The sequence below is a fragment of the Terrapene carolina genome, unplaced genomic scaffold, assembly GCF_002925995.2.
Source record: "Terrapene carolina triunguis isolate 2854851 unplaced genomic scaffold, T_m_triunguis-2.0 Scaffold69, whole genome shotgun sequence".
In the NCBI taxonomy this organism is placed as follows: domain Eukaryota; kingdom Metazoa; phylum Chordata; order Testudines; family Emydidae; genus Terrapene; species Terrapene triunguis.
In genome coordinates, this window is record NW_020664420.1 from 17461518 (window position 1) to 17473794 (window position 12277).

The window sequence follows — 12277 nt, forward strand, 5'->3', positions numbered from 1 at the left end:
GAAGAGTTGGGGCCAACATTCACTACATTCCAGTGATCTTATTAGCATAATAGCCACTAGCCAATTGTTACAAAGACCATATCCCCCTCCAAGGGTTTCCCCATGTTTGTGGAATCCTCCACTATTAATTTAGAGGAGCTGAGGTCTGTGCTCCATAGTGGCACAGAGACCTTATCATAGGCCAGGCCCCTAGGATGCAAAGAGAACACTACATAATGCAGACAGTTCTGAATGTTAATAAAACTGTTTCATTACAAATGACTGTTTAATCATTAGTGGCTCCTGGTACTGTACAGATTGTTTTAATTTGTTTGGGTCTTCTTTCCAAGCTCACTATTGGTATAAGACAGACTGTTATACATATACAAATGAAAATAGTATATTTAGTGGCCTTTAGGCTTATGTTCAAAAGTAATGTTAAGCCACAGCTATGTCCTTGAACACACCAGGTAATTCAAATCAGAAATAAGTTAAATTTAGTAAGGCATGCGCTCTGTTTCATTACATTAGTCACTGGAACTAGATGCAAGTCATTCTTACCACCTGTTCAGCTCTTCATATTCCAAGGCATCATACACATAGTTACTGAAGTCTCCAGGTAAATATTAATCTCTCTCCTTTGTTGAAGGGAAAACTACTAGAGACAATCTAAAGGGAAAAGTAAAGTGATTTCTAATATGGTCTTAAATTAAAATTCATTTATCTGACTATGTAAGTTAAACATGAAAATGACAAAGCAATTAGAGACCCAACACTGCTCCAAAATCTTTTTTATGAATGTGGCAGCTGTGAAATTCAAGAGGGCTGCTTTTTAAAAAAAAACTGTATTAAAAAAATCCCACAATGTCTGATCGGATGTATCAAAAGAGAAATATCAGAGCTGCTGGAAACTCCCATTGCTCTGAATGGATAAGTAATGTATGCACTAGATGAACAGTTGTCATTAATAGCATCTTTGAGTTCTGCAATAGCCAGGTGATGTCAGTCACTGTGTCATCTTATTATTATTAACCTTACCTCTTTCCCCACTTCTTTCCTATTCTTGTTTCAAGTTAGATTGTAAATTCTGTGGGGCAGGGACCATCTTTGTACAATTGCTACAACAATAGGGGCCTGATGGTGACTGCTGCTTTTGGGTCTTGCTAGTGTATAAAAAATTAACTATACACACACAACTTATCTGAACAGAGAGAGAGAGGTCTCCCACTGATCTTTGGGTCTCTAGCTGCAACCCTGATCTTCCTATTTTGATGTGACATCAAGCTGGTAGCGTGCCTGTTGCATTATTTGCGGCGGCTGTGCCTGGTCAGATTGCAAAAGATCAGACTATTTACCACACAGACAGGGTTGATCATGTCTGGAACTGGTGGGTACATTTATGACAGATCATGTCTGAAGAGAACAAATGCAATTTCTGACTGAACTGCAGCCAATTTACTGCTGGAAACATGTTTTAATCCTGAAACTTGAATTCATGGCTTGTAAAATTGAACAGGGAAGTACTGGGGGTTCACTTGTCAATATTAACTCATTAATTCAGAAGGCAAGTACTGTACCAGCTTCCCTCAAATGAGTGGCTGTTAAGCCTTGTGCAAGAAACCATCTCTTGCACTGGTGATCTTACTAATTAGTGGCCTGGCTCTGATCCTCCCGTTTTGAAAAAGGTTGAAAAGATGGAGAAGTAATTTCAGTAAGTGGGCACAGAATGCAAGTCACTGAAAGTTTGTCTCCTTATCAATATTTTGTGTATCCACCATATCTTGAACCACTATCTCTCATTCTTCCTGATTCAGTGTGACATTGAAAGAGCGGTTAGGAATAAGCAAAATCTGTCAATATTATATCACAACATTTTATTTCCAGGAAACGATTCATTCACTTTGCTATTATTTTATTAAAAAAATACAAAAGCATTTCTAAATGCAGCAAAATATTAATGTGGTACATATGTAGAGGTTTGTTACCATTAAAGGCAACTTCCAATTGTGACAAGCGATAATGTTTTATTTTATAAAAATCAATAACATTCCTTGGGATTTTTTCTTCTCCAAAACAATACTCCAATGTTCTTTTTCCTTAAAACTGAAATAAATAAGTGTTTTTGATCTGGAAGGCAGTGGTGAATGGATGGGGTTGGGGTAGAACACGTAAAAAAACACATTTAAATAGCAAGGGTTGTATTGGTAATTTTTTTTTTTTTTTTTTTAATTTGAAAAGTTAAAATCAAAATGACACTGCCCAAGTACTTAAAAGTGATTTGCGTTGGGTTCTATGCTAACTTACCAGTACAGCACAAGCACACTGCTGTGGAAAATGGGCATCCCCGATGAAATTCCAGGGAATTCAATAGTTACAGCAGGCTTGAATCTAGCTGAGGATGAGCAAATTTACAATTTACTGTTGTTGAGAAGTCAGTTTCAATTTTCACTCTCCACTTGTAGTCTCACAAAAAGGTTTTTTTTTAAATCATTTGAACAACCCACTGTCTAACACAAGCCAGCACTCAGACATTCACCACCTGTAATTGCTTCATCCATGCTCAGAGCAAACCACGGCCAAAAACTGGTGGATTAACATACTGTTATTGTCACAGATTTACCGCATTGCTTGTGTTTGCAATTATTCTGACAATAGTGACAGAATACTCAAGGGGCTGTTTGGTGATCATTCCAAGCTTGCAGTGGACAAGTGTGCACATCACAAAACCACCACCATCACAGCACCCTTCTCAGCCTCAGCACAGAGGCCAAGGATTAAGCTACCTTTTCACTTTTATAGATGGTCCATTCAGGTCAAGAGTGAGAAACACTCGCAAAGTAATATGGGAGACACTTCATTGTAGCTGCTTTTTCTGCTCCTTTCTGTGGATAAACAGGGTGTCCATTTTCTGGGCTATCAATCTGGCAACTTTCAATTTTTTTTAATTAAATATTTCATCATTCTGAATGTCCATAAATGAAATGCACAGTCCACATCATAGAGCTATAGTTCTGATTCAGTAATATCCTCATCAGGGCAACAATAGTACTCCACAAAACAGATCTGTCCATCTTCATTCCTAATCATATACTGCAGTGAAAGGAATCCCCGGTTATCTGTCCGAATAGACACTTTACAAGATAAAGCCAGTGCCTTAGTAGATGGTTTGAGCAAAGAGATCTTATACCTGCAGGTAAAGAAAAGCTATTTTAAAGTATATAAAATGTAACAATGGCTGACCCTTATTCTCAAGTAATGGACCAAAACTGACAAAACCAATTAGCAACATATCCAACCACAGTAGTAGTTTTACAGTATGGTTTAATTTTTCCCTGTTACTGCATCAACAGCATACATTTTATGCTCTAATTTTTATTACTGAACTTTTTGACAGAAGTTGTTCCTCTGGTTAAGGGAAATTTTTAAATACTACTCTATGTTCTAGGGAAAGTCAGACATTTCAGTAGCTGATGAAACCACTTTTTCACCTTCTTGGTAAGAATGTGTCATCAGACTACTACTGTTACTGTCCTGATCACTGACCTGTTTGTCTGGGTCTGGTTGCAATGAAATGCTTCCATCAAATCAGAGTCTTTGGGATAGTCAAGATGAGCACTTCCTGCATTGCCAAAGGTGGATAATCTAAAAGACAAAATGCACCAACTTAGCAAAGCTTTTGATATTGACACCATCAAATCTGAAAAGTGGAAACAACAAAGTGATGTTATACATCGGGACAATTCTCAAAGCATTAGATTTCAACAAGCTACCTAGTCTTCATAGATAATGTTGGCTGTGCTACCTCATTTCTTGTGGCACTCCAAACTGAGTTCCCCTGATAGCAGCTGACTGTGGTTTCAAAGAAAGCTGACTTTCGCTAATGAAAGACTGATCATCATATTCCATTAGCACCTAGAGGCCACAATCTGCTGCCATACCAGAAACTGAAAGAAACTTGCTCTGCAGCACCTTGTGGAGCTGCCAGGAAAGTGGAAAACTGATGAGTTCCCCTATGCACTGCAGCATACAACTCCTGATTTTTCAGCCCTGATCAATCACCCCTACCAAGGCCATGCAGACCTTGGAATTTATTCTTCATAACCAAAAATACTAAATGAATGGATTAAAAAAACAGCCTGGAATTTGTTTAACAAGGTGTACAAAATACAAAATAAAGTGAGTTGTATCTGCTTATACCAAGGCTGAAGCTGGCCCCTAACCTTAAAATGATGATGTATTCTATTGCCAAAAGCATCAGGTTGAAAATTTTGGAATACTGAGAAATAAGGAACGAACAGTTGCCTGGTACCTTGTCTGAATAATTAAAGTCTTCATATGTGATGCAGCAGACCATTATAACAGAAGGCAGAATTAAACCTGTATGATGAATAAGCAGCAACAATAATTCCAAACATCAAAGAGCAACTAAGTTGCTAAACATGAACCTTTGAAATGGACATGTAGTTTCTGATACCTGAAATAAGGCTTGTCTGGAGACATGGTGATCTGCAGGACCTCACTGGTCATATCTAATTCAGCAAATGCTTCTCTTAACCCTTCTGACTGCAGGATAATTTTATTAACCACATTTGTACTGCAGAAATCAAAATCTAGTGTCTCTTCAGGTTCTTCAGTGTTAATTTTACACACAGTTACCACACCTCCTTCTTCTAGAAATAGGGTCAAGGGGTAGCCATAACCACGGTAACACATTCGAAGTGCTGTTGAAGTACCTGAAATGATGATAAAATTAGCACTCTTTAAGAGCTAGATCGTGTAAGGGAGGGGGGAGGGATAGCTCAGTGGTTTGAGCATTAGCCTCACTGGTTTGAGCATTGGCCTGCTAAACCCAGGGTTGTGAGTTCAATCCTTAAGGGGGCCATTTAGGGAACAGGGGTAAAAATCTGTCTGGGGATTGGTCCTGCTTTGAGCAAGGGGTTGGACTAGATGACCTCCTGAGGTCCCTTCCAATCCTGATATTCTATGATTCTAAGCTTTGGAGACCTGGATTCTAGCCATGCTTAAATCACAGATTAAATTGGTTTATTATGCTCAGTCTAGTCTCAGACCTTTACTGAATTCTGTCTCAATCACAAAATCATCATACAATTTAGGATGATTGACACTCTTTTCAAAAAGGCCCAGGATAGGAATAGCCAGGATATTAGAACAGGAGTACTTGTGGCACCTTAGAGACTAACATTTATTTGAGCATAAGATTTCGTGGGCTAAAACCCACTCCGGTGAAGTGGGTTTTAGCCCACGAAAGCTTATGTTCAAATAAATTTGTTAGTCTCTAAGGTGCCACAAGTACTCCTGTTCTTTTTTTGGATACAGACTAACACGGCTGCTACTCTGAAACAGGATATTAGAGTTCATACAAATGTGCAATGGCAGAATTGTCTGAGAAAGCTTGCACTGTATCTATCTGCAATGTGTGACTCTAGTCTACCCTCATTCATAAGTAACGCCTAAGACAACATTTCTGGAAGAACTATTTTCAAGCAGGAAGACAGTTCAACTTCTAATATGTAAAATCACAGATAAGAACTGGATGTTTGACAATGGAATATTAATAATTCACAGTTCATATAAATAGAGCAATATTTCATTTTGAAATAGCATTTGAGGGAAAAAAGGCATTTTTTAAGTGATCCACTGGAAAACTAACTACATATGAAATAAGACAGAGGCTGCCCTGAATTACTCAAACAACACAACAGGCTGTGAGGCTATACAAAATACCTTGTGGGTGTATGGTGCACCCAAGACATAAGGCGAAAAGCCAGGGGCTTTCTACTAACTGAGGAATGTGAGTAGAGGAAGGAGGATCATGTGCTTAAGGTACTGAAATTCTACTCAGGCTATCTTGGTTTAGTTCCCAGCTCTGCCACAGACTTCCTGTTGTCCAAACTTGGACAACAGTCGCTCTCTGTTTCAGTTCCTCATCTGTAAAATGGGGATAATACTTAGACGTTGTGAAGATCAATTAATTGTTTTTGAGGTGCTCAGATGCAATAATGTAATGGAGGCCAAAGACGTACAGTAGAACCTCAGAGTTACGAACACTTTAGGAATAAAGGTTGTTCGTAGCACTGAACATAACGTTATGGTTCTTTCAAAAGTTTACAACTGAACATTGACTTGATACAGCATTGAACCTTTACTATGCAGAAGACAAATGCTGCGTTCCCTTTATTATTTTAGTAATTTACATTTAACACAGTACTGTACTGTATTTGCTTTTTTTTCCATCTCTGCTGCTGTCTGATTGCATACTTGCAGTTCCAAATGAGGTGTGTGGTTGATCAGTTTGTAACTCTGAGATTCTACCATACCTAGAAAGAATGTAAAGTCATTATCAAGTTATACAAATGTTTTATAACAGTTTAGGGTAGCTGAAGTCTAATGGATTGATGCCAAGGCTGGGCTGCAGGGTTCCTGTCTAAAGTCTATCACTGACTCATAGGGTGAGCTTAAAACAGGTCACTTAACCTGTCTGCTTACCTAGCTTTATAATCGCTGTTTGAAAGCTACAGCGAGGAAGGACCATAAGCACCAAACATGTGGTTGGCTTTTATTTATCAGAACCAACTTGCACCATTGATGGATTTCCTTCTACTTGCAACAATTGGCCCCTCTCTGGGCTTGTCTGTACTTAGGCTAGATCAGCACTGCTGCGATTGATGCAGCAGTGTTCATTTAGTGGGTCTAGTGAAGACCTGCTAAATCAATGACACAGCACTCTCCAGTCAACTCTGGTACTCTGCCTCTCCAAGAAGAGTAAGGGAAGTCGATGGGAGAGCATCTCCCGTCGACACAGCGCAGTGCAGACACCACGGCAAGTTGACATAAGCTACGTCGACTCCAGCTACATTATTCACATAACTGGAGTAGCGTAACTTGGGTCAACTTACCACGGTAGTTTATAGACAAGGCCTAGGCCTTTACATTTCCTAAATCTGTGTATAATCACAAGATTCCTCTGCCACTTCTCTTACAAATCTTATATTTATGAACACATTTGTCTTCCAAACTCAAGACTTCTCATTGGGTAGACTTTCACGGCCCCTTTACTTATAACTCTGTTCACTGCCACCTTTTCCCTCAGTGTCTGAATTCAGTTGAGTACCTACCTTCCTGGCTACTCGAGCAATTATCACAGCATACAGTTGCAGCAACTTAAGAAGCTAGCGTATGGCCTAATCAATCAACAGTAGCTGCTCTTCAGAGGGGGGTCTTACTATGGGAAGGTTAGGGAATCTTTCACTAACAGGAAAGATCACTTTCATAAAGCCACTTGGGAGGTGGCTAGAAGCACAGGTTTCAGTCTGATTACTGAGGGCATCAGATCAGGACATGCACGCACAATACCTGGCAAAGAATTTGTACCAAAAATGGTCAAACAGTCTAAAAGAACAGCCAAATTGATTCGAAACATCACAGACTCTTCCTGTACAATAAATTCTTGAAAAATCCCTGCCTGTAAAAAAAAAAGAGAGAGAAAAAGTGTGTGTATGGAAGAAGTGCAACAACATTTGTTTCCCTTTCTGCAGTAGCAGTGACTTAATCATCTCTATAAATCCGTAATTTTCACCTTCAGAGCGCAACACGATACAAAATAAAGCCAATGAACATATAGTCAGGATCCTTTAAAAATTAGCACATAGCTTAGACAAAGGAAAACCAGATAAGTACAACATTTGAGCAGTGGCCTTTTACAGTGTAAGAATAAGCGATAAATGTTGAAGTATAAAGATCTCCCCACCAAACAGCAGATGTTCAGTGTGCTGTACAACTTAAATAAAACCAAGACTTGTCATTTATTTCCAGTACACCTATTGTGATAAGTGCTTCCAAAAACAGAAGGCAGCACAATTTCTGCCCTGAGGAGTTCACAATCTAAAGATAGTCAAGTAAGCAAACAGCAGCAGGTGGAAGGGAACACATTAAATAAAACATGACTTCTTAAAATTCAAAGAAATAAAACCAAGCAAGGAGGTCAAAATATAAGACTAGAGAAAGGGGCTAATTTTCGCTCTCTGCCCCCTTCCTTCCCTTTCCTATTTTGTTCTTTTTTTATTCTCCCTCCACCTTATTTTTTGGGGGGGAGAAATCAATGAAATATAAATGAAATGAAAAATTACTAGAGATAGCAGAAAAGGGTAACATAGGGTAAACAGAAATCATACTAAACACATGTTGAGAAAAAATGATTTACAGGGTTATTCAGCGGTGAGGAAAGATGCAATGAGATGGACATCAAAGGGAGTGAACTTAGTCCTGTAGGGCTCACCATAATAATTGCTTGATGACCTAAGACACAAAAGTGAACTCCCTAAAAGATGGATGGAATCTGAATGCAGAACTCTTTGAGATCATGAAATGGAAGATGATGTATAAATACAAACTATTACTATTATTATTTGGAGAGATGATCAACAAGATATTTCAAAAGGAAAAATAATGAACTCTTTCACTGACGATGGAGAGGAAATGTTTACTGTCATGCAAGAGGGTATAACTGGAAGTAATGGGATGGCATTAGGGAAAGAGAAGTAAGGCTGAATATTAGTAAAAAGCTTCCCCAGAGTGAGCTCTGTTCAATTGTAGAACTGTCTTCCATTAGGGAAGTGGTGGGATCTTTATCATGAGTCATCTGTAAATACATCAGACAATCAGTGGCGTATATACCCATAGCGAACAATCCTACGCTGGCCTCAGAGGATGTGCTGAATGACCTACAAGGTCTTTTCCCATCTCTAACTTTAATATCCAGCAGTATTGCAGGACACTCGCTGGGTCAGATTCTCCACCTTATGCCTACGATTTTGACAATTCTTCTCTATCCCCTAAGATAAACTGCATGCATTTCCGTATTCTCTCGAACAGTCCTTCCATCACATACTTTGTTTCCATTCTTAGGTACTTCTAGTCTCTCTAATACTTCCCTGGCTCATTTAATGCGCTCATATCTCACAGTGGCTTCATACCATGTGCTTATACAAGACTCAATGCAAAAATAATGGTGATCCTCTCATATGCTATAGTAACAATAAAATAGGAGAACAATTTCCTCTCTGCTACATCAAGAATTTAACTCCAGCATTTCTGAATAGTATCAACATCTGCACTTTTGCAAATCTAGAATTGAGATATCTAACGCCTTGGACCCACTGGTCTCATCTTTTGTTTTTTGTTTGACTGGATTATGTTCATTGGGAACGTCACTGACAAATGCAAGAGAAAGGAAAAAAACTGCCATTTTAAACATGTGAAAGACTGATCACAGATATACTGATGGTCTTATGATGTGCTAGGCTCCTTACCTGAATAAAGGCATTTGCCTGCAGACACTTTGCATTTTCCACTGTAACCTTGATTCCATTTGTAGTTGCAAAACATGTTGCATGGTCTTTAAAATGAATGGCTTTTAGGATATTTGAAAGGTTTCTGACATTGTCGAGACTGGCGACTAAAACATACTGATCATCACCAGTTTCAGGTTGAGTGGAGAGGGGCATTATCTAGTTTGCATTCACCACTCCAGTCTTTCCTGTGACAGTATAAGTGAGGGATTAAGATGCAGTTTCAAAGAAAACCTAAAAAGAGGCAACATACTTGTGTTAATCTGAATTGCTGTGGATGACAATTGAAAAAAAAAAGCTTCACAAAGCTGTGATGATGTACTGGCAGCAATGCTTTGGTATAATTAAATATTTAATGAATAGACCAGGAGTATATATAAAGAATCCAAAAAAATAGTAGCTATTTCTACTCCCTGAGAGAGATGTTCAGGTCCAATACTATTAAAATAGCAAAGTAACAGGATGCACAAGTGTATTCCTATATCTGTGTACCACTGACCCCTGCTGGATAGATCATGAGACCATACACACACACACACACACACAAATTTCCCTCCATTTGAGCTTTAGCTCACGAAGTAGAGGCCTGTGTTTCTGAAACTGCAAGAGAAGACTGCTGATATTTCATCCTTCTATTCTCTCCTCATTCTATCCAGCTTGCAAGGAAATATATTTACATCTTTATGCTTTAAGTAGCATCTCCCTCTTTGTACAGGGTCATATTATAGGCAAACTGCAAAACAAGCTAATACAGAAGTTGTAGCCATGTCCTTTATTGATGCCTTAGGCTGGTAAATACAGATTAATATGTTTTTTCCCCCTGTTTTTTTATTACATGACAAATATTAGGACCCAATTTGCCTTGTTTTTCGGGAGGACTCTTTGGAAGACTACACACTTCACACTAGGGGGAAAGCTGAGTTGCAGCTTTCCCATTCCCAGGTGTCAGCTGAAAGGGTGAAGAATGCTGAGTGTCAACTGAGATTTCAGCCTAGTGCGATGCCCCTGTCCTACTCCACTTCTCCAGTCTTCCAGGAAAAAAGTCAGATCTAGTATTTCTATTGTAAACAAACAAAAACAGAAAGATGACATTACATCCATCTTCATAAAGAAATAAAGACCACAATCATATTTTTCCTTTACAATTCACTTTTAATAGCAGATGGGCACTACTGACATTATGAGCACATGTACAGGTGTCATACAAGCAGACCCTGTCAGGGAGATTTTCAATGACATGAAGGGCAGTTAGTTGCCCAAAACCTTTTGGTAGTGAATGGTGAAAATCTCCACAAAGCTCCTCCTATCTCTATTTCTATGCCTTCTTTAAAGGCTGAACATTACCATGAAGCAGCACAATAGTTTTAATTGAACCACTAATTTTTTCCTGCTGTTGATAAGAAAAAAAGGCTGTATTCCACTTTGTGAACAGAAATAAGTTAGTGCCATTAACACACTTTACAATCTGTTCTTCTGATTTAAATTTAACAGAAAGCCTTCCACTTCCTTTCACAAAGCTCTAGGTTACAGCAGCTGCTTCCTTTTGGCCATTATACTCATTGTTTTTTGTGCCACTGTAGTTTTTGTTTCCCCATGTGTAGCATCAGTTTTATGCATATTCTTCCAGGGATGAGGTTGCAACATCCTCATCCGTCTCCCAAATTGTCAGCAGCCTCTCAGCAGGGTGAACAGGATTCCCGGCACTCTCATCCTCATCACTGCAATGCAGGACCAATGTGAATCCTACCTCATGTTGTGTCTGATCATTAGCATTAAATCAGTTACAAGTCTGCAGAACCATTAAATCCCGCACAGGTCTACTTCACACACACACACACATTGAAGTTTGTGCTCCATGGGCCAAACTCTTTTTCATCTTCAATACGCTTCCCAAGCACTAATATTACAGTATGCTGTGACAACAGCTAGAGCAGTGGTACCAAACCTATTTACCATTGTGTGCAGCATCTGCAGCTCTTTATGTGGGCTGCATCCACACACTAGCTATAAAAACAACGAGGAGTCCGGTGGCATATTAAAGACTAACAGATTTATTTGGGCATAAGCTTTCGTAGATAAAAAACCACTTTCCTTCTCTTGGTATTGACACCTCCTTCTCAATTATTGGGAGTGGACTACATCCACCCTGATCTAATTGGCCCTGTCAACACTGGTTCTCCACTTGTAAGGTAACTCCCTTCTCTTCATGTATAATAATGCCTGCATCTGTAACTTTCACTCCATGCATCTGAAGAAGTGGGGGGTTTACCCACAAAAGCTTATGCCCAAATAAATCTGTTAATCTTTAATATGCCACCGGACTCCTCGTTGCTTTTATAGCTAGTGTGTGGATGCAGCCCACATAAAGAGCTGCAGATGCTGCACACAATAGATTTGGTACCACTCCGCGTTGTTTTTGCGGATACAGACTAACACGGCTACCCCCCCCCCGCGATACTTGACACTAGCTATATTACCTGACGGCCCGGAGGCTGTCACTGGGTCACAGCTCTGCGCTGATGGGCCACACGCCCCCCCAGGTTGAGACCCAGGGAGCCAGAGGAATCAGGCCGGAGGCCCCTTTGCACTAGGCACTCAGCAGCGGACACAGACCAAGGGCCCCTGGACCCGCCCCCGCTGCAGGACCCCGGCCCGCCCTGGGGAACCAGCGGCCCAGGGACAGCGCTGAACTGGGAACCTCACCCCAGGCTCGGGTCGGGGGTCCGCCCGCTCGCTCAGCCCAGTGACGTGGCTCCGGGGACCCGCCGCGCCGCCGCCTAACACCGTCACATGCGATGCGGATCCTCCCCCCAGCGCGGCTAGCTACTCACCCCGTGCTTTACGGCTGTCGTAAAACGAGATCCGCCGGAGCAGGGCAGCACGCCGGCTGCCAGGACCATAGAGTGAGGAGCGGAAGACCATGGCGAGGG

General features: G+C 40.3%; 1 protein-coding gene across 1 annotated transcript; it reads right to left on the bottom strand.

The window, feature by feature from the left end:
* Positions 1-2454: 2454 nt before the first annotated feature.
* Positions 2455-12146, bottom strand: RAD1 (RAD1 checkpoint DNA exonuclease). Its single transcript, XM_024203062.3, has 6 exons — positions 11825-12146; positions 9309-9581; positions 7354-7462; positions 4454-4712; positions 3523-3621; positions 2455-3166 (listed from the first exon to the last, which is right to left on the bottom strand). The coding sequence occupies exons 2-6, from the start codon at positions 9501-9503 to the stop codon at positions 2983-2985; spliced, it is 846 nt and encodes a 281-aa protein (XP_024058830.1). The 5' UTR covers positions 9504-9581; positions 11825-12146; the 3' UTR covers positions 2455-2982.
* Between the last annotated feature and the right edge of the window lie 131 nt (positions 12147-12277).